General features: G+C 38.5%; 2 protein-coding genes across 3 annotated transcripts in view; one reads left to right on the top strand and one right to left on the bottom strand.

Annotated features, from left to right (window-relative positions):
* Positions 1-1,070: 1,070 nt before the first annotated feature.
* LOC110020844 (dehydration-responsive element-binding protein 2C-like) lies at positions 1,071-1,703 on the bottom strand. The gene has a single exon (XM_020719104.1). It carries the CDS (start codon positions 1,632-1,634, stop codon positions 1,155-1,157), a length of 480 nt encoding a protein of 159 aa, XP_020574763.1. The 5' UTR covers positions 1,635-1,703; the 3' UTR covers positions 1,071-1,154.
* A 6,796-nt stretch (positions 1,704-8,499) lies between these two features.
* LOC110020838 (ankyrin repeat domain-containing protein 13C-B-like) overlaps positions 8,500-24,922 on the top strand; it is a 17,930-nt gene continuing 1,507 nt past the window's right edge. The window contains exons 1-2 of one of the 2 annotated variants that reach the window (XM_020719098.1): positions 8,500-10,476; positions 13,372-13,620. In XM_020719098.1, coding sequence (XP_020574757.1) covers positions 8,902-10,476; positions 13,372-13,413 — 1,617 coding nt within the window. In that variant the 5' untranslated portion in view covers positions 8,500-8,901 and the 3' untranslated portion in view covers positions 13,414-13,620. Of the gene's footprint in view, positions 10,477-13,371; positions 13,621-24,922 lie in introns of those variants that run through there. The other variant, XM_020719097.1, reaches the window with a different exon arrangement.

Below are 24,922 nucleotides of genomic sequence, written 5' to 3'. Positions count from 1 at the left end.
GAGACATATATATATATATATATATATAAGCCGTGTACCTAGAGAGAGCTTATTGCGTACCGACACTCCACCCAAATTTGCGAGCGATGTCCGTTTTGAACTAGTGTAATATATTTTTTTGTTTTTTTTTATTGTTAGAGTGAGACCCACTAACTCTTTGACAGTTCAAATCGGATATGGCACACAAAATTTTCGTGCGATGCCTACATGCAAAAATTTTTCGTACCCGGGTCTATTGATTGGCATCTTTGGTATAAGACGCCTCAGGTCGGGGGGTTTGAATCCCCTCTGATACAGTGGAATCAGTGGAACTTATGACACAGTTGAACTTAAAGAGGTGGTGCTCAAATTATTAGGCATTGTAAGAGTGAATGGAGGGGCGTATAATAGCCTGACGATTGCAGAGCATATGCCTACCAAATCATCATATGCCTATAAATGACAACGAGTGGTAATTGTATAATTATTCCAGGAATGTGAAAATAATATAATCTATTCTAAAACACATAAATGAATTACAAAATTACAAAAAAAAAAAACTTCAAAAAAATGAGAATAGAAATTTTCTTGAGCCCCTATTTTCATTTTATTATTATTATTATTTTCCAAAAAATAGAGATCAAAAGTTTAAATTTTAATTCAAAAAAAAAATTATATAATACTTACACTGAACATAAAAATTCTAATCTACATTATTCCATAAAAAAAAGGATAATTCTATACCAAAATATATATATATATATATATATATATATATATATGCTTGCTACTCATAAAATGATCATCTAAGATTTCACTGTAAATGTTCATATTTGAGCAATAATTAGAAAAAAAAATGTAAAGTGATACTCATGCAGTGTCCGGTCTACCATTAATCACCGCAATTAATTTAAAAAAAAAAATTAAAAATGAGATCCACCGAAATATATTTTTAAGATACTCGACGGTGAAGATTGGACATCGTATACAGATTAATTTTTCCATTTAATGATCATCAATAATAACAATAATAGAACAATAAAACAAGGCGAAGCTATCAAAACAGAAGGCGAGAAAGAGCAGATTCCCTTCCCAAAAATATTTTTATTTTATGAATAGTAAGTATTAAACACACTTAAAAATCAAGAACGCTAACAGAACTACAACCCTCCGTCTCAATCATCTCCATCCCCCCCACAACGCCCTGCAACTCCAACATCATGAAACACATCCAGCCCAAAATCCTCCGCCTTCGGCAACCTCATCAAAAACTCTTCCAGATCATCCAACCCCATCCCTCCATCGAATCGGGCCACCACCTCCTCCTCCTTCTTCCGCGACTCCTCCCCTCCCCTCTGCGTCTTCAAATCGGCGTGAGGCAGATTGAGGCAGGCGCAGTCGCCGTAGAGAGATCGAGCGGCGTGGTCGTAAGCTCGGGCGGCGTCGAGGGAGGAGTTGAAGGTGCCGAGCCAGAGGCGAGCTCCGTGGTTGGGCATGCGGATCTCGGCCACCCACTTGCCCCACGTTCGCTGCCGGACGCCGCGGTAGGAGCAGGAGGGATTCTCAGGTCCACCTTTGCCTTTCATGCAACCCTTGCGCGATCGTCGGAGCGGGCAGCATTTTTTCGTCTTTTCTTTGTTTGGTGCGGGGGCCATGGTTGGGAGGGGTTTGGATGCGTGCAAGGTGTTTGTGCTAATGTGTGAGAAAAGGTGGGTTGTGCTTGGGGGGTTGGGTTACAGATGGGGAATGGGGTTGCGAGACATGTGTGGAGGGGAGATTGGGAGAGTGACACGTGGAGGGAGTTGGGGCGACGGGGTTGTTATTGAATGCTATGTGGCGGCGCAGGAGTGAAGATTAGGCCAGCGACGCAGTAGGTTGAATGGGCGGGTTGGGAAATATGGGGTTGGGTTGGGTTCAGTTAGGGTTGGTTTTGAGTTGGAAGACGTCCGAACGGCCAACAGCTAGGCACCAGGTTATTGGGCGCCGACGTGTATGGTGAAGTGGCGCCCTACAATTGACTGTCCGGACGTGCGATTCAAAATTTTAAATCGCGTCAACAAATGATACTAATGTTTTATACATTAGTCCGTCAATTTATATGCTTTGATGTGATTTAAATGCTAAAGCAAATATAACTTATTAGATGTTAGGTATATCATCATGTGAATGCTCGAGTTGGAAAAAAATAATTGCTAAAATACCTAATCAATATAAAGATATATGCAAGAGTATGCTGATTAGAGGCAAACCATTAAATTAGAGATATGTTAAGAATATTCCTAATGTCATGACATTCTAAATATCAGTGTTACTTCTTAATTCCCTCTTTTTTTATTATATTTCTCTGAAGAAAAATTGCCCCTTTAGGTGTTAAAGTATATTGTGTTTGTTATTATTGCATGTTTAAATATTCGAGACTGTAGAGTGATTATTTAACGTGTTAGTGTTGTACGAAAGGCTGACACATACGGGTAATAGAGAGGCAGATAGAAACACAAGAAATTTTTACTTGAAAAACCTGAAAATGGAAAAAAAGTCACATGGTCTAAACAAATTAGAATGATTCACTGTAAGTTGGGGAGTACATGTACAAACGCTTGTTCCATAAGCTGGAAGGGGTTGCACACTTCCTCAAAGTAAAAAAGTTTGTATGCAGCATAACACATTGTACAACTTTCACGAGCAGTTGCAATTGAGAGCAATTGTCGGGATTTTAGTGCACTGATTTTGAGGTGCATCGTTGCATAGTATCTGAGACAATATGTTGCATTGTAGGGTGTTTCGTTACTCTGCGACTAGCTTGTTACTCCTCATGGTGCGTCATTGTAACGAGCAAGAGGCGATTGATGGTGGTCGATGGTTGAGCAGTGCTCAGAAACGAGAAGTGCTTATCAGACCTGCAGTCCAGAGCAACACTAGAGTTTGGCTCCTTCTTCCCTGTATAGTTCTTGGTTTAGCACCAAGTCTTTATCCCCTCTATTCTATTGAAGGTAAAGAGATTCTTTTATAGAGTTTGGGACTGGCATTCCCCTTAAATAAGGTAGAAATCCGAACCACTCCATCGGATTGCCAAAGTGATTCCCTTGATCAGATGATATTTCATAGATATTTAAGTGTTTTAATGGTGTTAGAATTAAGTGATATTAGACTCACTGGATTCGTCTCCTCAAGATGCTCAATTTGACTATAAACTCGTTAGATTTGGAATCAATTTGTCCCCTCAATTAACCACCCAAAACTTCCAAAGGTGGTTTAACAACTTGATTCGAGCTTGATTTGACTTGGATCAAACCAATTTTGGTGTCATTGGGTTTGTCTCATCGAGCTGATCAGTTTGATTATAAGTTTATTGAAATCAAAGTTCTAGCTGATTTTTAATTTGAGTTTGAATGTTTCTTTCTAAAAAAATACTCGGAGATTCATGTTAATTGCCTAAATATTCATGCAAAATGACAAAATTGATTGATGACGTATCAGTTGCCCTATTTTTGAGCAACTTGTCTTTTGTGTCTAAAAATTATTAAAATAATGAAGATTACTTTAAGTTTTTCAAAAATTCTACAAAAATTTGTGCTCGACGACGGAGATAGCAGACAACAGCCGACTGCGGGCGGTGGATGGTGGCGGTGGACTGTTTGCGATTGGTGGTGGTCAGTGGCGGGTTGCGATGTAAACAGTGGAAGGTGGATGAATGTAGTGAACTGAGGTTGACCGTAGTAGAGGCGTACAAGAGGAGTGAACAGACGGTCGGGCAGTGGTATGTGGGACATCGAAGGTGGACTAGTTCAGTTAGGCGGTGGCTGACCAGGTTCGAGTCGATGGCGACCCATAGGACTATGTTTGGGTTGCGACCGTGCCATGCGACCCAACTACATAATTGCGCAGATCGTATCCTTTATAGGGTTGTCACAAATCACGATCTAGTGGCTATCAATGATCGTTTCAGTCACTATATAGTGGTTGTTGGTCGAGCAATCAGGGAAACTTCATGTAGGTTGCACTTAGGATCACGAAATTGAGGATCTAGATCATGTGGAAGGCATTGGATTGAGTGATTGGCATGGTTTGCAGGTCAAAACCAAAATTTGATAGATTTGTGATTTTTTGGCCATTTTGTGAGAGGAAATAGTTTGAAGCCAAGCTTTTGTGCCACCTCCAGAGTTCCCTTGGTCTGTTGTTGTGCCATCAAAGGGGTTCCCATTGTCTGCTGTTGTGCCACCTCTAGAGTAAATTTTTTGTGCTTCAAGATGCCAATGTCTATGGAACACCCCCTCTCTGAGAACCAAAAGAAGTGCTAGAAGTCTGAGAAAGCTATATCAATTATGGCAGAGGATGATCTAATATTTTTCCAGAAGAAATTTCAGTTCCCGAACGACATGGTGGTGAAATTATCAACTTCAACTAATTGAGCCTACTCTCCTCCTTTAGGATATGTTGTTATTTAAGAGGCAACTTTGTGGGCCAGCCTATAATTTTTGTTGGCAATCAACTTAATGGACATTTTGAAAGTTGCTAGAATCAGCATTTCATAGCTCTTGTGATAGATGACAACAGTCATCATCGAGTTGATCACCTTCTTTCAGGAAGTAAGAGCTGATGTTGATGTCAGAGATTCTAGGTCAATTGAGCGGATTTGTTGGCAATGCTTATGGTCGGGTATCCTTCAGGTGCAAGGTATTCGATCTTCGGACAAGATCCAGTAGGGCACTGGTTTGTAGGATTTTTCTTTGTGCAGAATGACTTGGGATTTCATAAGAAATGAGAGAAAACACATCAACCGCCTATTTCTTTCCGATCACCAAAGATGAAAAACTATGCATGCTTGGATTTTGAGACTTCAAGGAGATGCAGTTTAAGGTGCAATACAATGTATATGACTTCGTGATCAAGGAATTTATGTTCAAGCCTGGACTTTCTTTCCATCTTAGGCTATCTCTACATGATGTTGAATAAATATGAGAAGATACACCTCGAGTCGGCTCCTCCAGCACCTCTAACGTAGCTCTTATAAGATAGTGACTGCGAGAAGCTTCTTCAAAAGCATAGTAAGAGAAGTGAAGAAGCAAAAAAAACCTTTGACCAATCCTTAAAATATTGATATTTTTGAGAGTCTAGTTCATTCGTGCATCATGCTTCATGAGGCTGAGAAATTTGTCGGTTTTTTCTTACATGCGTCAAATTTTGTTGCTACATATTTTTTTTATCCATGAGACATAAAATTATTTATTTTCTATAACTAAAATGATGAAACTTGAAGCAAGGTTCAACCTTTCTTTAAGAAAGTGGAACTCCAAATTTGTCAGAATCAAGTTTCTTCGAGGCGAGTACAAATGTCAAAAAGATTCTAAGGTTGAGGAAGTTGCGACCTTAGAATCTCAAGTGATGGAATATAAGACAGAGCTACCCATGATAATGACTTCCTTCTTGATGCAGCGTCGGGATTCAGAGAGTACTCGGGAAGATTTTGTGGAGGCACAAGCCAATCTTAGTTAGAGTACAAAGAGTCTGAAGGCTATGAGGTCAAAGATGTCAACACTTGAGGAAGAGATCCCTTAATTTAGGTCCATGAAGGAGGCTAATGTTGATAAAGTTGATCTGAGAGTTGTGGAGGATTTAGAGAGCTCAATTGAGCTCAAGAGCATAATTTAAGGTTTATTTAGAAAGTACACAATCATATACATGATATTGAGGCTGCAATAGGAGAGCGTCAAGAAGGCATTCATCTAGGGCTATCTAAAGGGGACTCGAGCAATGTGTCATCGTACCTTGGCTGACATAGAAAGACTTACCCCCATCCAGACTTCGAAAGACCCTCATTCTGATTCTGAAGGTAAGGGTATAGAGAGCAAGTTGAATATGTGTTCTTTAACTGCAATGAGGCGAATATCTGCGTTGTTTAGAATTATATCATTTTTCTACTTTTTTTTCTATTTTTTTCACATTTTTCTATATATTTGTTTTATAAGTTAGACTAATGTAGTCATTGGTGTTGTTATTTAGTGATTTTTATTTGTTGGTTTTTTATTCCTTGAATGTTTTTTTTTCATTATGTGTAGTCATTCCTCACTTTTATTTTTTTATTATTTTTTTTTTTTCGTGGGTGTAATATGATGTTCAGAATTTCTTGGCAATAAAGAATTTGTTCTGAAAAAAAAATTTTTATGAGGCATTCAAGTCATTCAAGATTGCGCATCAGAGTATCGCTCAATGATCTTAACTCATTCAAAAGAGGCTAATGAAAGTCCACTAAGAACATTTAACCCAACTAAGTTTGATATTTAAATTATTGCTTGCTTATTAACCTCTATGGAAGCAGTTGGGTGCAATCCACCGAGAACTTTTAACCTAACAGGGTTTGCTTAACGGAGCATCTCTCAACGATATTGGCCCATAAACAGGAGGGTAGATCAAAGCCCCTGAAATTGATCGTGCTTTGATTAAGATGCAACTAGAGTCGCATACTTCTCAAGTGAAGTGTTTTTGTTCATTTTAGTGAACTTTTGGAGTTGCCAGCTTGTCCTATCATTGTCGTATAATCATTTTTCCAATTAAGTCCCTCCTTATAGAGGAACTGGAGAGAAAGAAAATACGAAGAAAATAGACAACAAATTTAAAAAGAGCGTGGATAACTTTCGTAAGATAAACTTCGCGTGATAGCCCAATAGCGTATGTTTAAACAAGATCAGATCGAAAATGCTTTTGAAACATCAGCGAAGAAAACGCCATTTAAGCAATCGATAACAAGAGAATCAATTTTTTGTACTTATTCTAGGTCAATAACAGCTCCCAAAAGAATGTTTCCCTTTAGTTGATTATATCTTGAGGGACATCCAAGAATACCTTCAATAAAAACGGTATTGTTTACGAAATTTATGACATCCATTTTTTTTTAGAAACCAAAGAATTTTAATCATCCCGAGTAGGAGAATCACGATTTTTTTTTATACCTATATCTAGCCATAGGCCAAAGGGTAAATCACCATATTCACTACGTGCGGTGACACCTAAGCATGCAGGGCCCATGAGATGATATCAATGATTTTCAAATGAACCGACATGGCTTAAAATATATGTCAATAGAAAAGGGGAGGAATTCATAAGTAGGTAGAGGTGACCATGTTAGGATATCATTGATCCGTTATCCCAAGCTATAGATGCCCTAAATCTACCTGTTCGTGAAGGAAGTCTACCCAACCCGATCAGAGACCTATTCTCAGTAATCCATGAATTGTGTCATCTATGAGAATCTTGTTAGCCCTAAGTCCAGAGGAGAGAGACCTCGAATTCCCTATCACTCTCTAAGGGGTGGCATAAATAAATGCGGGATTTATACTCGTCAATTCGATGACGAAGATGTCTTTGGAAAAGAGAAGAGGAGAGTGGTCCGGCTACATAGCCGGAACCACCCCACAAAGGACTTATTCCCTAGTTGGGTCGAAGAAGTCTCTAACACACTAGTTGTTCTAGACAACCTCCTAAATAGAAATTTATACTTGGCTCAGGCAATCGAAGGAACATGGGGGCTCCTCTTCAAGAAATGCAAAATGATGCAGTTATCTGGAATTAAATTTAAATGTTAAGGCCCAATAAGGGATGATTTAAGTTATAGTTATGCAGTGCAGCTCGCTTTAAAACCGGCCCAAAGGTTATACAGGAAAGTAAAAACAGTAAGAAAACACTCATTTTAAAGTTGGGATATTTTAATCATAAATTTTGATATATCTTAAATTTTTTATTATTAGGATTTTTTGTTAAAAAATTATATTTTATTAATCCTAAATTTACATAGTCACGCCACAATTCTTATGTATTTATATATCTAACACCCAAAGTTTGATATTTACACATAACACTTTGATCGTTAACTTATTCATCAATATATATGCACTTCATTTTTAAAAAGATAACATTGATCACATTTTTTATGTTGTGTTAAGGATTTGGGTGATATGTATGTAAATATGAATATTTAGGTGTTAGATATATAAATGTACAAGATTTATGCTAGGTTCAAAAACTCGTTTAATATTTTATATGTATTTACATTGTATCACTGAAATATCAACTTAAAATCTTATATGTTTTATATATCTAAAGCCTAAATTTCATTGCAAAATAATAATAATAATAATAATATCATTTTTTAATATTAATTCTCATGAAAAGTGATATTTTTAAAAATTGTATGTAAAATCTTCGACCATCGTAAGTGAATGAAGTTTGGAGAATATATTAGGTCCGGACTCTGGATCATCAGGACTCTAGATCATCCGGAGTCCAATAAAAACACGTGACCCATCACAATCCAAAAACTTTCTGTGCGGACTCCTGCCGTACCTCTACGTGCGGCGCAGGGTATTCCTGAGTTATTTTCAGGTTATTTTTAGGTTATTTCGGAATTATTAACCCGCAGTATTTATTTTTTAATTATTTATAAATTATTTTAAAATTATTAAAAATAACTTAAAAATAATTTAAAAATAATTCAGAAATGACCAACACCTGTCCGGATAGAAAATGAATTCCATCACAATAAGCTATGTTTGCTGTCCGGATGTTTCTTGAAGCTTGGGAGTTGGGAGCCTTTTTCCCTCGTTCTTCTGCCTCCCTCGCGGTGAAACCGCCAAACCACTCTTTTCCCACAATTTTAATCATGAATTTAGTTCGATTTAACATTCCCAATCCTTTTCTTCATCCTCTTTCACATAGGAAAATTGCTGATAAATTCCAGGCACTACTCTGCTTCAAATCCCAAGAATTCTGATTCCCTTCTCCTCAAACGCATTCTCTCACAGCTATACAGATGATGGGAATGAATGCGTCGTCGAAGAGGAACAAGGCATGAATTCCTTGACAAATTTCATGTCATCGTGAAAAATCAAGAAGCATATGAATCAAATTTTGCTAAGAGGTTAATTCGTGATGCGTTCTTGCCATTCCCCAATGGCCGGAATCGATGCTGCAGATTATTTTCACAGCCCGGTGCACAAAGCCGTAGTCACTCGCGACCATGCTGCCCTAGAAAAAATTCTTGCCTCCATCCCCTGCATCTCCCTGCCTTCCCCAACACTGACCGAGGTCGAATCCATTGCCGAAGAAGAGAAGGCTAATGCCGTTTCCGCTGTCATCGATCGCCGCGATGTACCCAAGCGTGAAACCCCCCTTCACCTCGCCATCAAACTCGGCGACGGCACCGCCGTCCAGATGCTCATGGCCGCTGGGGCGGATTCCAGCCTCCAAAATTTGCAGGGCTGGAGTCCTCTTCAAGAAGCCATCTGCGCTCGAGAGGAACGCATCGCAAAGATCATTCTCCGGCATTACCAGTTCATAGCCTGGGTCAAGTGGCGTCGCCGAATGCCGCGCATTGTCGCTGCTATGAATCGGATGAGAGATTTCTATATGGAAATCAATTTCCATTTCGAGAGCTCCGTGATCCCTTTTATATCAAGAATCGCTCCATCTGATACCTACAAGATATGGAAGAAGGGATCGAATCTAAGAGCAGATATGACGCTCTCCGGATTCGATGGTTTGAAGATTAAACGAGCCAAGCAGAGCGTTTTGTTTTTTGGTGAAGGTTCGGTTGGGGGGAAAGTGAAGCCCGGTAGCTTATACATAATATCGCATAAGGATAAGGAGGTACTCGATGCTTTGGATAGAGCAGGGGGCATGGTTTCTGATGCTGAATTGCAACAGGAGTTTGATGCTCTGTCGAGAACCAGTGTTCTTCGACCAGGGCTTGATGTCACAGGTGCGGTGCTAGTTCCACAGCTGACTTGGAGAAATCAGCAAAGGTCAGAAATGGTTGGGCCATGGAAATCTAAGGTGTACGCTTTGCATAATGTTGTTGTTAGTATGAAGTCGCGGCATGTTTCCGGTGCCATCAATGATGAGGATCTCAGCACTACTTGCAAGAATGATGAAGAAGATGCTGCATTTGGTGATATGCTCACTGAGGAGGAGAGGAAGAGATTGGAGACTGTTTTAAAGATGGAAAATTCAGATTCTGCCGATTTCGATGAGCAAAAAGATCAGGGCTTGGTTGTTGATATGGCTTATGGGGGATCTAGTCATGTAAATAAAGAGGGGAATGGGGAGCTTGAGCATTGGAATAATGGTGAAGCTTCCAATCATGATGTTGAGAAGAAGGATTTAACTTCAAAGGAGCCTCTCTTTGGTGAAGAGAAGGTGAATGATCTCCTAGAAGGCTCGTCTGAGATGCCAAATAAGCAAGCAATGAATTCAAATGATAGTAGCATAAATGAGTCCAAAGAAATTGGTGCAAGTTTGGAGGATGCTCATCAACACAAGGAGAGTGAAAGAGAGATTGAATATAGCAAAGGCTTAAAGCCAGTTCTATGGCTTTCTCCTGATTTTCCTTTGCAAACACAGGAGCTTCTCCCTTTGCTGGATATTCTTGCAAATAAGGTGAAGGCTGTACGTCGTTTGAGGGAGCTGCTTACCACTAAGCTTCCAAGTGGCACTTTTCCAGTGAAGGTATGCAGAAGTATTATTTGTTGTTATGTTTAAGTTTTCACATTTAGGACTTGTTGTGCGTTGGTTTGCATGTTTTTATTTTCCTTTGCATTTACACACAAATAATTGTATTTGTTAAGTTGTTACGGATCCTTTATTAATGCGGCATTCTCCTATAATTTTGCATTATGCTTTCTCTAGATTTATTAATTAGATGTTTCATTATTGATATTCCCTTATTGTCTTTCTTTATGCCTCCCCCACAAAGCCTCAAGTACTTTGTATGAGTTTGTAGTAGGCGGTCCTAGCAATTACTACATTCTTCATTAAATTCATATGAAGAAGGTGGTCCTAGCAATTCCGCAGAATATGGACTGGTTAAAACGATGAACTTTACCCTTAATAAATGTGTAGGAAGCTTGAGATTATATGCAGGTTTTTTTAAGACTTTTGTAGATGCATTAAACTCAATGTTATACCTGATCTTTCAATGGCCATCAGTTCGCTCAGCTTGGAGCTTTGTGAAAAAGCTTCGGCTGGAAAGGAGATTGCTTATTTTATATTTATGCTGATATGATCACAAGCGATGAAATTGACCCAAGTTTTAAGAAATACTATTTAATTGGATGTGGTAGAGATGAATTTTGGATACAGATTGTACAACTATTAGTGTAATAAAATTGTTAAATGTAAATGTTAAAAATGGAAGTTACTTTTAACTTAAATTCTTTACTTGTTCTTAAAGCTCATTTTTATCTTTAACTGTATCTACCACTTTTATTTATATAAATTCTAAAATTAAATTTTTACTTTAACTTGAACCGAAACATTTACAAATCATCCCCCACAACAAATCCTATAACAAGCTCTGGGACAAAAAAAAGTTTAGTGAAACATACATGGTAAACAAAGAATAAAAGATATGCTAGAGTAAAACTTAAGGTAACAAGAATAGAAGTGAACTCGAGTCTAACAGCGTGCTCATCATAGATAATAGCATAAACAGAGAAACATATCACATCTCAACACCATCACGAAATAAACATCACATCACAGAAATCTGAAGTTCACATCAAGCTCCATAAGCAGACGAAAATCCATGTCCAAGCACTATAAAAATACAACAAATACAAAAGCAGTCACAGTTTGAAGTCATAACATCACAAAGATCAAGCATTTTTGCCTGCAGTATCATCATCATCCTCATCATCCCCCTTTAGTTTTAAGAGCCATATCAAAGCAAGAAACGAGGGACAAAAAATCTAATGTAGAAGAAAAACTTTTTGGATCAGGTTGATATGAAATTTAACCTCTTGCTTAAAATAAATCCTTACTCCCTCCCATCTTTTCTTCAGCTTTCTAATGTATTTGGCTGGAATAGCTTGGGAGGTTGAAAGATGTTCTAATGGTTGAGAATAGAAATGGAAGCTTTCAAATGGTGAAGAGAGGTTCACTTGAGTCAAAGAAGGAGAGAAGCAATTAATTATAAAAGATTGCCAATTGGATAACAAAATCTAGGAAATCTGGAGTGGATAAGGCTAGGTGGCGAGTGGATGTGGGGTGGTGTTAGGGCCCTCGGTTTAGACGACTCAGGGGCGCATGAAGAGCTGCAAGTGCGCCTTGCTTTCGATTGGAAAGCGCCAGAGCATCTTGATGGCGCAGGAGGCTAGATACTTGATAATGTCCCTTGGACAGTGTGCTTTAACCTATATGTTACTTGGTAACATCTCTGGGACAACATGCTTTAATCTAATTGTTATGCTAAGCTTTCCACTGAAACTCATAGATGACAATAAATTTTAACAAATAAACTAGCATGGTTGAAGGTAAATGAAGAGCAAAAAGTTAAAACATCACAATTACACATGTTTAGATCAACAACATAACAAATAAATTTCCAAAATCATAGATTACCAATCTAAGGGAGAAATAGAAATTCCAGTGCTACTCATGAAATTAAACAATAAAAGCACGATTTCATTCATCAATTTAGAACAAATATAAGAGCTTAGGAAAAAACCTAACAAACATTGTTCTCGAGATTGTTGGAGAACAAACTTCTTTCTTTGCTCTACGAAATCACTTTGTATCACTCACAGATTATAATATACATTTATCATACACCTGTCTCACAATCCCTCTATCCATTCCTTCACGCTCTCACCACATTTTGGACGCTTCGAATAATGCTCTGGGAATCACCACTCTGCTCTCCCTCGAATTCGATCCCCCTTCCCATTTTTTAAGCCTTCTGTGATGCCACATAGACAGTAAACCGCATAAATTCCCTATTTTGGCTGACAGTGCATGACTTCCCGTTGCAATGCCAGGTTTTTCAGGCTCTTTGCATGCTTACCCTTAAACTGACACCTTGACGCCAAACTTCCCAACTCTGTGTGTTCATGCCAAAGGGAGAGGTGTCAAGTTTCCAAGACTGGCGCTAGACTTTCTGCTTCTGGCACCAAACTTCTAACTTTGGCACCACATTTCTAACTTTCCTTTCTACCTGTATCGTGCACAAACAAGCATAAATACTCAAAAAAAGCATAAAATTGACAATCCAAGAAAAAATATAAGAAAAATTACATCACGTTTTCTTCACATTAGATATTTAGCATTGTTAGAACTTCGAGAGGAAAATACTTGACCTTATGATCGACACTGTAATAGTTGAAGCACTTGTTGACAACCGAGTTGCAAGTTCTAGAATGTCATTTTCCGTATTGAACATAAATTTGATTTAACTTTTACTTGTGTATCTGATGATTATGGTGTTACTTCTTTTGAGAACTCCTATTTCCTTGTTTATATGAATTCTTCTATTTTAAGCATGCTTTTCCTCACAGTCATTAATGTCTATTTGCGCATGAATAACTTTGTTATATAGCTCCTTGTAAGTCTTACACTTTTCAACAGATGGGCACCTCTGAATTTTCTCTCAGGCCAACAAGTATGTGATGGATCTTATGATCTTCATGCTGACTAATTGATGAAATGAATCTCATGATCCTAGTGAGTTGCGTCTCATACCCTCGAACATTCTTCACCCCTTGCTCCAGCTTCCTCAAGTCATTCATGAGTTTAATCCGGTCCTCCATAAAAAAATACCGCTCTAGGAATTGTCTCTTGAAATTGTTCAAGAAATTATTGCATATTATCCAAAAGTTTTGTGGTAGTGACCCTCACCAATCATCAGCTCTTTCAAGCAGTTGGAATGTAGCAATGTTCATTTTACAATATTCATGACACTTTATACTTCGAAGCCTCTTCTCGATATCATGAAGCCATGTGTCGAATTCGATCGGGCTTGACGTGTTATTGAAGGTACGGTGATGTGTCTTAAAAAATTAGTCCATCACTCGATTCATGATACTCCCATTGACCATCATATTGATTGATTAGGTTGTGCATCCATGATGGCTACCGATGGTATAAGTTGAGTTGTTTGTGGTGCAGGTTGCACCGCTTGTTGGATAGCCTAAACTCTTTGTGCAATTTGAGCTGCAAAGCTGGCTTGCCTGGGTAATGTTATGTGTCACCATCTCCACGCGAGTCATATAAGATTTGCTGCTCCAGAAGTGTCGATGGGTCGAACAAGATTAGCACGATGTCGACTAGGGGAGTGAAAACCCCTTGGGATAGGTAGGTACCGCTTCTATAGCAGCCCTTGGGATTCCTATTGCGCAAGTGGCTGTAGCACCTCTTATCTTTAGAACCATTCTAAACAATTAAAATATATGCAAAATCAAAATCGACTATATAACTAATAAGAATAACCTTTCCTCTTCCTAGCCCTAAGAAGACAAGGAATATGGAATGCAAAGATAAAAAGATGTTGAATACAAAATAAAGGCTTTGATACCATCTATCACATCTCGGGATTGGAAGACAATGACATAGAGCGTGATGAAAGGATGTGAACTTGTTTTGTATTCTCAAAAAAAAATATATATATATATATATATATATATATATATATATACACACACACACACACACATATACGCAAGCAATGACAGAAAAAAAAACAATAAAGATAAATTTTTTTCATAAATAAAAGTCCAATTGATACAAGTGAAAGAAAAACAAAACTAAAACAAACTAAAACAACGGTTGGAAACAACTACCCAAAACCCAAAAGAAAAAATGTAATAACTAATACAAAACTAAAAATACCAAAAGAAATCTAGAACTGAAATGTCTGCTCTATGGAGACGGTCTTACAAGTGGCTGAATATAATTTGTTATATAAAAATATCAATGAATGAGTTTAATAAATAAATTTTGTAATTAACTACTATCTATTAAAACATATACGGCAAGGAATTGAGGCACGTAGTATGAACAATAAAAATGAGCAAGTACGATATGCATTTATGATATCAGAAGGCAACAAGAGTGTTATAAACATGAAGATGCTCAATTATCTTAAGAAAATATGTAATCATTTCCAATTTGATTAGCAGCTTTTCATTATTTACTTTCAATTCAATTTATTTTTATATAATCAATTTTATCTTACGCTCTAAAACCGGAAAGGTAAATCTCAATCCAAGAAAACTTGGTGATTTCCTATAAAGTCGTCACTTTGTGAGTCTGCCGGCCCGATCAGCCAATATCCAAAAGAGTTTCATCAACTTACAAGTCATTGCATACAAGCATGCATAATTACAATTTTTTCCACAACTAAATATATAAGCGATATGCTAATTTACACAAACCGGTGATGTGACAGAAATGTAAATGCAATTCATAAATGTAAGGTGCATGAAAAGAAAGCATTATAATTGTAGGATTTAGTCAAATATGCAAGAAGTTGTGCAACAATGAAATAAGGCGGTTAATTACTTCATTATGAGCAATAAATGAAACTTATAACAAGTGCAAAATAAGAAACATAAATGAAGTTGCAGTGGCATGACTGACAATCCTACAAACGCAACTAGAAATTTAAAACAAATAACAATACCCCTAATGATGAAGAGTATGTTTATCACAAAATAAATAATGGTTACTTACCTCGAGATAACAAAAATGAAACTTCTAAGTATTTCAATGTTTCAACTAACATTGATGAGTGATCTTACACAAATTAGAAGTTCTATGTATCAATAATTTTGCACATGAATAAATTAAGACTAATTATTTATTAAATTAGGTGCACCCTAACTAGCTTTCAAAATTATTATCATTATATGTGTTTGTGTATACATCATAACATGAGTTGATTAAAATTGCATTGTAATGAAACATAGAAATGAAAGAAGTGGAAGGTCTCACGATGCCTACTTGGTCAAGGAAGGAGGAAGAGATAGCAGACTCGGTCCTCTCCCTTGGCTAGGTCAAGGAGGAATGGAGAGAGAGGGAGAATGAAGCTCCAAGGAATATTCGTTGTTTTGGGCAAGCGTATTCTGCGATGCCCCTATTCTATGATCTTATATGGAGCAATCAGGCGGTAGCTTGAGGCAGCAAGGGAATCGGGATGGCCGCAGCGAGCATGTTAATGCCCCCTTTTTCTCCTTTGTTTTAGCTGAAACGGCCTTCTTAGTGTCCGTCCAATCTCTCTTTCTTGATCACCCTTACTTGAAGAAGTAAAGGAAGAAGTAATAGATTGAAGGTAGAAAAAACTATGAAGAGACAATACAAAAGAAAAAAAGAGTAGCTACAAAGATATTTATATAGAAAAATCCTCATAATATAAATCGGAGAAAAACGGTCCAAAGTAAACACCATACTCAACCTGAAAGAATATACGAGAAATATCCTATAGAAAAACTTTCGTAACCAAACCAAAATACAAATCAAATTTCTTTTATTCTAGGTTCAACGAAACTACATATCCCCGTGTTCAATTATATGTTGGGGAAAACTCAACAAATCTCATGGTAGATGTTGTGCTTGCTTAAAATGGTCCCAAAAATATAGACAGCTAAGGAAATTTTTGACAATTTAATAAAGAGAAATCCTCTAATCATCAAGGCAGAACTTTGTCGTTAGGCGGACAGTGAATCACCGTAACTTGGCGGGTAGACACCACTAAGCTAGAAGACCTACGGTACGCGTCTTCAGAAAAAGATTCAGCAAAAGAAATAATTGTGCCCAAAGGGATAGATTAACAAGTCAGTCAAACGAGAACCTAAATAGGTAAAGATAATATGATCGAAGCTCCATGGACCCGTTCCTCTAGACTATTATGTCCTAAAATCTACTAAGTTATGAAAGTAAACCCAACCCGACTGGGGATCACACTTCGTCAGCAACTCATTTGTTGCATTCTCTGAAGCGATTGCATAGATCCGAAGTCAAAGGAAAGAAACTGGATCAAAAGTGTGGATTAGGGATTATACATATCAAGGGTATGGACATGAAACCTATGCAAAAAGAAGGAGAAACAGACAACTCAGTTACAAATTTGGGCTCCCCAAAAGAACTTACAATCTCGTCTAGATCGGGAGAGACTCTAAACCATATATCACACTAGGCAGCCACCTGATCATATAAAACTTATGTTAGGTCACTCAGATTAGAAAACAAGAGTACTTTGCTCGGGTCATGCAACATGTATGTAGTAGTTTAAAACATCCTAATCGTGGAGACCCTATTGATATACAAATGGGATATATTAATTCATTTTATGATCGATTTAAAACAGGCACGAAGGCCATGTAGGAAATAAAATAACAGATTTTAAAATGTTAAATATTTTATTCCTAAACTTTTTAAGATAAATATTTTAGTGTTAGCGCTTATAATAAAGAATTTATCCTAAAAAGTATAATCATGATCGTATCTAGATAAACCACAGACATAAGAAAGAGTGAACACATGCAAAATGTAAGTAAAATAAACACTCAATCTAAAATAATAAGAAATCCAGTGTCGTTTTTCAGAAAAAATATGATGATCGGGCCTGCATATACATACCTTATCTTATAATTATACACCAAATGTATAAATCTGGATTTAAGGTATGAGATACGAGCAAGAAGCTCTTAGTTTTCTCCACACAGTCCCTGCTCTAAGCTCTGGGACTCATGCTCATGCCTTATTTTCAATACAGACTTAAATTACTATAAAAAATACGCGAAGAAAATTTAAAAAAAGACTCGACCATCAAAAATGAAGTCGGTATAGGCTATTTTATGCACCATATAAAAAGATGTATTTGACAGGAGGAGAGATAAACAACGTTTACAAAAAATGCATTACTTTGAATTATTATTAAGCTTCTCTCTATTGGATACGACGCCATGCAAGGAAATATCTGTCATAATATACTAGTATGAAAGTCTCAAACCTAGTAAACCATGCCAAAGACACAATGTATGCAACAATTAGCACATGCCAATGAACAATAGTTGTATACGAAAATCCTTAACTACACCCTAACCCTAATTTTAAAAAATGAAACTTAAAAGGTGTTGCCTATACATACATTTACGTGCGGTACGTGCAAGTGTAGAGGCCTAGGGTCTTCTTGTAGGATCTTGATAAGGTCACCAAGTTGGCCCCATCTCGAATATTTGAATAAACTAACGCTCATCATGATGAGTGACGAACGTTAACGCAGGCCTATGCTTGTAACAATCTGACGGAATTTTTTAATAATAAAGTAACTAGTATTAGTTGTTCAAACAAGCCAGCGAGTAATGCTTGTTTTTCTATTATTATCACAGGTCATACTATTATCCGAGTGCTACCATTGACATACTGACTCGTGAGAGCTAGGCCAATCTGGTGGAACAGGACAAAGGTCATACTTAGAAAAGTAAGACCCACATGCTTAAACACACACAAACAATGCATAGAATATGCCCAAGGGATATTCCTTGTGAACTAGACCCTAATGACACTGACACTAAGTTAAGTATCCTCATAAGAGGACAAAGTCAGGAAAGATGCATGCAAGATGCACAATCATGAGCTTTTTAGGAAAGGTGAAAACCCCAAAAGCTAGGAATCTAAGTTCACTTTTCATTCGAAATGACGGGGAAGAAAAGTCATGCAAATGAGCATCAACATGCGAAACATGCGTATGTGAAGAACTACATGCTAAAAAGTGCAAAAAACACAGGAATCTTTACGATTCTCCAATCGTAAAGTGGTTGTTATGACGCCGTGAAGATGACTTCATACAACGACCCTTATGATCTAGAGATGACATGAGTGTGTAGATACATAATGCAACCTAAACCTATTCGGTGGCAGGAATCAAACATTATCCTACATGCTCACGCAGGTGGTATGCAAAATGTGAAAACAGAAGAAAATGAGCTTACGTTGAACTATATCGGTAAAAGACAAGAGTGATGTAACTCTACCAATTATTCAGGCAAAGTGAAACTATCACCCATGCAAAATAGTGTACCAATGACTCAGGAGAGCAAGCCCAGGGTCGACGCTCTATAAAGATGGAAGACCTATTTGTTTGGAATAACCGAACTCGATCTAAAGACATGATTGAAAAGCCAAAGGAGGTCACCATCGATATGGAAGGGTGTACTAACGATCAAGAGAAACTATCGTACCCTCGACTTACAAAAGCCGAGAGAGAAAGCTGAGAGATGATAATCTCGAACTAGTAAGATTGGTCCTGATTGGATGATGGGTGTCCAGTATTCACAAGGAGGTGCATCAACTACATGAATCGCAAAACAGAACAATTTAAAAGGTCTGGTTAGCTCCCGACACTGTTGTGCAAAAGACCAACACTACAACTACAAAAAGAGGTTGCGGTTTCGTATTTCATTCAACATGATATACGACACCGAATTGTAAAGTAGAGGCTAATGTTGAATCACTGAAACCAGTGTCACGACTTTAGCCCAAGTGGAAACAAAGTCCACGCAGGATTGCAATGCTAAAAGTAATGTTGTGATCTGGCTCCACGGAACTGGTGCTATTGTGCTGAAAAGCAACCAATGAACGCCAATCGAAACCAAACCAAGTGGCTTCATGTCATTATGGAAGTAATGACATACTGCTACCAATAGAGTGAAATGATGATTGAGCATTGAGGAAGAATATTGAAATCTCGTTTCACACCCAAAAGGGGAACATTGTGATAATGCTATGCCCAAAGAATGACAATACGACATTGGGGCAAGCTAAGGTCCTATGCTCAAAGGATCACTAAGAAAATTGTGGCTAAGATAAGAAAATGCAGATTTCTAACCTAGGTATCTTCTAACAATTGTCTAGCCTAATTCCTCTAGCATAGAACCTAGGATTTTTTTGGAAAGGAAAAGCACACAAGGGAAAGGATGTTCACCTACGCGAAGGTTGAGCGATGTCTGAAGCCTTAACACCCTAGTTGATTGCTTCATTGGCTCCTACAATCACCACGATTGACAACACTCTGCTCAAGAGGAGGAAGGTAACAAAGTCGGAGCGAACCTCCTACGACTTAAAGAAGCTTCAAGAGGGCCAAGCAAACAAAATTGCCAACCCTAGACCAACAATAATTTGATACAATGTCGGCCCTTGGGGCTGTCTAAAATTGCCTCATTTATAGTGAAATAAGTTAGTGCAACTGCGATAGATCTTTTGATGTGTCAAATGCCACATTGGCTGAAACGACAAAGAATGCGGCTCAAGGCCTGCTCTATCAGTTTGGGTGTCGCGGCTCCAGGGACGGTGTCAGGGTGCCACTAATATAGCTGACGCCACGTAAGCAAAATCATTGTGGCTGTCCAATCGGGAGCCACCATTGGGACCCAAAATGTGAAGGCATCGTGATGCTGGTGATGCGGCAGATCACACATCATCTCCAGCAATGATGCCTTACAATTTGGGGTTGTCAAGGCTGCAACAACTCCAGGGAGCGCGGGCCAGACTAGGCGTCGTGACAACGTCATGAAGACCATCACCGAGTGTGCTCTGGGGCCTGCACGAACCACAAAATAGTGACCACCTCGATATTGAGGTGCTTCAAAGGGCTTCAGGGGCTCCTAAACAGAGAGATAGTAAACACCATGAGCCAGACATAATACAAAATACAATGCACGTCGACGAATCAAAATAGCTATGGTACTATTAAAATGCAAAAAGAAATTACATATTCTCAACAATTTAGGGACAAGGAATACAACACATTCTTATGTTGAAATGGAGAAAAACATAACATAACGACAACAAAGGAACAATGGGGCATTGCACAGACCCTGGGAATCAGGTTACTATCCTCCTCTCGTGGTGTCACCATTCGCTTCACACTTTTCCCTCTCTCGGATCTACGGTCATGAGGATAACGCTGGAGCGCCTTCTCCCACCTCTCGTAAGCTTCCATATGTCGTTGAGCTAGCATGTCTTGTTGTCGCTCGATACAATCGAGCCAGACCATGATAGAGTCCATCCGCTCTAAGATAGTATCACCTTCTGGTTGAGCAAGGTGACATCTTCCCACAACTTGCAGACATGCTGGGACATGGGAATAATGCAAAATGTTGTGGTGCGACGAAGCCAAGCATTTGTGTCCAAGCTTCTCTTGGGGCTAATGATTTCCCATGAAGCAAGGGTATCAAAATTCGTGGTCTCGTCGCTCCACTCTCCCCCAAAAGACAAGTGGGGAGGGGGCATGACTAGTCCTAGACCTTGTTGCACAGGTACATTATCGTAGTTTGCATTTTAAAAAAGGGGAAGAAACATGATAGAACTTCCCTGTGAATGATTAAACATACCGAAATCATTAAAATTGTCCCCTATTTATAGATAACTGGGCGTCACGACACTAGGCATGGCGTCGAACCTGAATGTTAACTTCTTCGGGTGGGGCCATGAATATTTTTAGCTAAGGCACGATGTTGTTGCCGTCGGTGTAGAGGCACCTCGCAACCCGAAGCGCCTCGCAACCCGAAGCGCCAGAGCGTCAACGCTTGCATTGAATTGTGTTAAATAAGCATCGCAACGCCTAATACAGGCACCACGGCACCATAAACAACGACAATTGGCTTCGGATACAAGTTTTATGGTGTGCAAGGCTACGGCGCTGCCATTAGGGCTGCGGTGCATGACCGCTTTTACCTCTTTTGGACTTTCACGTTCGCGCGACTAGTTGTGCCCGCGCAGGCCACTAAATGGTCCAAAAAAGAGGAACAGTCTCGATAAAAGATAATAATGATGCCAACAGAGCAAAGGAAGAAAAGGAAAGAATGACATCACTGGCACGATCGGGAGTAAAGGCGATGTCGCATGATTCACGAGATCATGGCTCGGTAGCGGGAGAGGAAAAAAGGAGAGGGGATCGCGAGATTCTTGTGATTTGGGATTGATGGGGCATTGCAACGGGAGAGAAGAAAAGGAAGGTGCAATTCGAGTTTCATCAATTGGAAAAGAAAAAAGATTGATGCTACAAATATAATATGAAAAAGCAATGCCTACAAAAAGAAAATGAAACAAATAAGTCCAATATTTTTTTCATTTATTAAACTATGTCATTTTACCTTAGTTGGAGGAGAGTCGCCCTTGAAGTCTTTGCCCGAGTTGGTGGAGTGTCACTTTTGAAGTCTCGAATAATTCTTTGATCATAATAGGATGAAAGATCCATAACGTTTAGTGTTATGGGTATGCTTGTATCCTGACAAGTCAATTTTGTAGCCATTTCTTCTATGTGTTCGATGATCTGGAATGGTTAATTGTCCTGGGGTTCAAGTTTTGCACAATGGCCTGATCTCAAGCTGGAATTGCTGAAACGTCCCTATTGACGTTGTTGGCACTTTTTGCACAATTTTTTTGTTTTTGGGATATCACCTTGAACCCAACCACCTTCGATCAGAGAGCACCAAGGGCAGATTGTCTTTGACAGTATCAAAATTATATTTTTGGATGGCTAATTTGTTCATGTTGTATTAGAAAGATAAAAATTCAGCCTTTTTAATATGTCTGCCCTCATTAGAAAGCACATCATTATACAATTGAAGCAAAGATTGGGCCTCATTTGACGCTACTCATTTTTATTTTCTTCTAGAACTACCAGAGCATGAATGAAATATGTTTCTTGCATAACCCTTATGAACATGGATTTGGACGCCCCTCCACAGGTCCTTTTTTAGCTTCATCCATTGATGGCTCAAGTATCGACCGTTTTCCATCACACTTTAATGTGTATATGTGCTTGAAGCCATTCATATGTAGTACGTTTTTTGTATTGCCATGATCTATCTAAAATTAATTGACAAGCATCTATCCAAATGATATCATGCTATAACTTTGAAATTTCTTGTCTATTGAAAATTGCATAAAAAATTGCTACTTTGATTTCATTTCACTTGCTGATCCAAGATATTTTATAATGTCTTAGATGAACTAATGTTACTTTCCCTTGGACGGTATACCATGCATCTAATATGTTGTGCAATATCCATTTCTATTCATTTTAGATGGAAACACAACACTCACCGGATAATAAGCATCTCGTTTTCATCTTCTACAACAATTGCTCACCTTTTGCTTCTAGTTCCTCTTCTTCATCATTTCTTGTGATACTTTATCATTGCTTGTGGTACTTATTCAACGAGTGAAAATAATTCTTAGATTAGGCCATTGTAAAGCAATATGGTTAAACCCTAGACATTTGTAGCACTTAATGAGTTAAGCTTTACAGGCGGAAGTGCTGCGAGATCATTAAGAGTGAGGCTGATGATGAATTTGAAGTGGTGAGAGATCGCTAAAATTTTGAGGAGAAGATGAATGACGGACATTTTCATCTACAGCAGCCGTAACTCATGAGGCATCTTTTGGGAAGCAGAGAACATCGAGATGGTTCGGAAAGTATAGTGGAGTTATGAGTTTCTAAGAAATTAGAGGAGGATTAGCAAGTTTGAGAAAGAAATAGTTTAGGTCAAACTTAGCACACTGCAAAAATTTTTAGCATCTAACTAAATGTGATACCAAATGTTGTGAATAAATGGCGAAAAAGATTCTAAAACGTTTCCCATGAACAATGCCACTGTTAATCAATAAAAAGGGGGCATTTACATACATACCACCCAATTCCTATGCATTTACATTTCTAACACGTAACCTTTACTTTTTACATTTATATCATCCAATTCTTTCACATCATATAAAAAATATCATTATTTTAAATTTTAAAAACACATCTTTTTTTGTATAGATAAGGTGCCATATATATAAAAATTTAAGTTAAGGTGTTCGGATAAGTAATACATATTGAGTTGAGTTGGGTTTGTTTATGTGTGTTGTTTGTGTGTTGGCTGCACTCAATATATATTTACATATCTAATACAAACTTCAACTTTTACATATATGTCACATGACCTAATCCTGGAGATAACCCAAATCACAATAGGAACATAAACTTCAACTTTACATATATGTCACATTACCTGATGCCGGAGATAACCCAAATCACTATAGGGAAAACAAATTTATTACTCAAAAACAGCAAGGTTACAATCAAGACTCAAAACAGAAAATAAAACACAACAGAGCACCAGTATCCCGCTAAGGTTGGGCAGGACCTGTCATGGCTGGATGTGAGAAGGGATTGTGATAGGTGGTGATCGGCCATATTAGTGTAGGGTGGGATGTGGTACATCAGGAAGGTGGGAGATGGCTTGAGGCTCAGTCGAAAGGCTGTGGGGAGGTGGGCAACATAGTAGGAAGGCTGGAGGGAGGGTGGTGGAATTGCAGGAGATCATGTCACAACCCGGCCCCGAGCATGGAGTAAACTAAGATCGGAACGGATGGCCGGACGATTGGACAGTGGAAATCAATTCTTTGCATTATTTGAATATTAAATTGTTAGTACAAAGAATATGAATAACAAAGAATTATTTTGTTGCCTCTCCCCTTCAAGACTATGGTCTGGACTTCTCACAATGACCGATAAGAATGCAATTGCACATTGAGGCCCCCCAGATAATGGGCTATGATATGTTCTTCTGGCTCGACCTGCTCACACTTCATCTGCAATTGGTTAAACTGTAATTCCACCACCCTCAGAAATATATCATGGCGGTAATGTGATGGTCAGTGTTTCTCCTTGGTGGCATGGTCGGCGTTTGAGATTTATGGGAGTGGAAATGGTATTTGATGGTAGGAAAGACAAAAAATTGGTTGAGATGGTTTGGGTTCTGCAGATACTGGGAAACTCTAGAATAGAACTAGAGCCAAGCTAGATTTGATTCCAAATGATACCAAAGATAACCCAAACCACAATAGGGAAAGCAAAATTTATTACTCTAATTCAGCTGAGTTACAATCAAGACTCAAAATGGAAAAGAAAACATAATAAAACACCAGTATACCTCTAGGACTGGGCAAGACAAGCCATGGCCGGTTGTATGCGTGTAGGGTGGAATTGTGGTACAGCAGGTAGGTTGGAAATGGGTTGCGGCTCAGCCGGAAGGCCGTGGAGAGGTGGGCAACACAATAACAAGGCTGGAGGGAGGGTGTCGGTATAGCAGGAGGGCGAGGTGGGTTGCGGTTCAGAGGAATGGCTATG

This window comes from Phalaenopsis equestris, unplaced genomic scaffold, assembly GCF_001263595.1.
Source record: "Phalaenopsis equestris unplaced genomic scaffold, ASM126359v1 Scaffold000107, whole genome shotgun sequence".
NCBI classification, from domain to species: domain Eukaryota; kingdom Viridiplantae; phylum Streptophyta; class Magnoliopsida; order Asparagales; family Orchidaceae; genus Phalaenopsis; species Phalaenopsis equestris.
The sequence above is the reverse complement of the archived record's forward strand: the minus strand, read 5'-3'. Positions and strand labels throughout refer to the sequence as shown.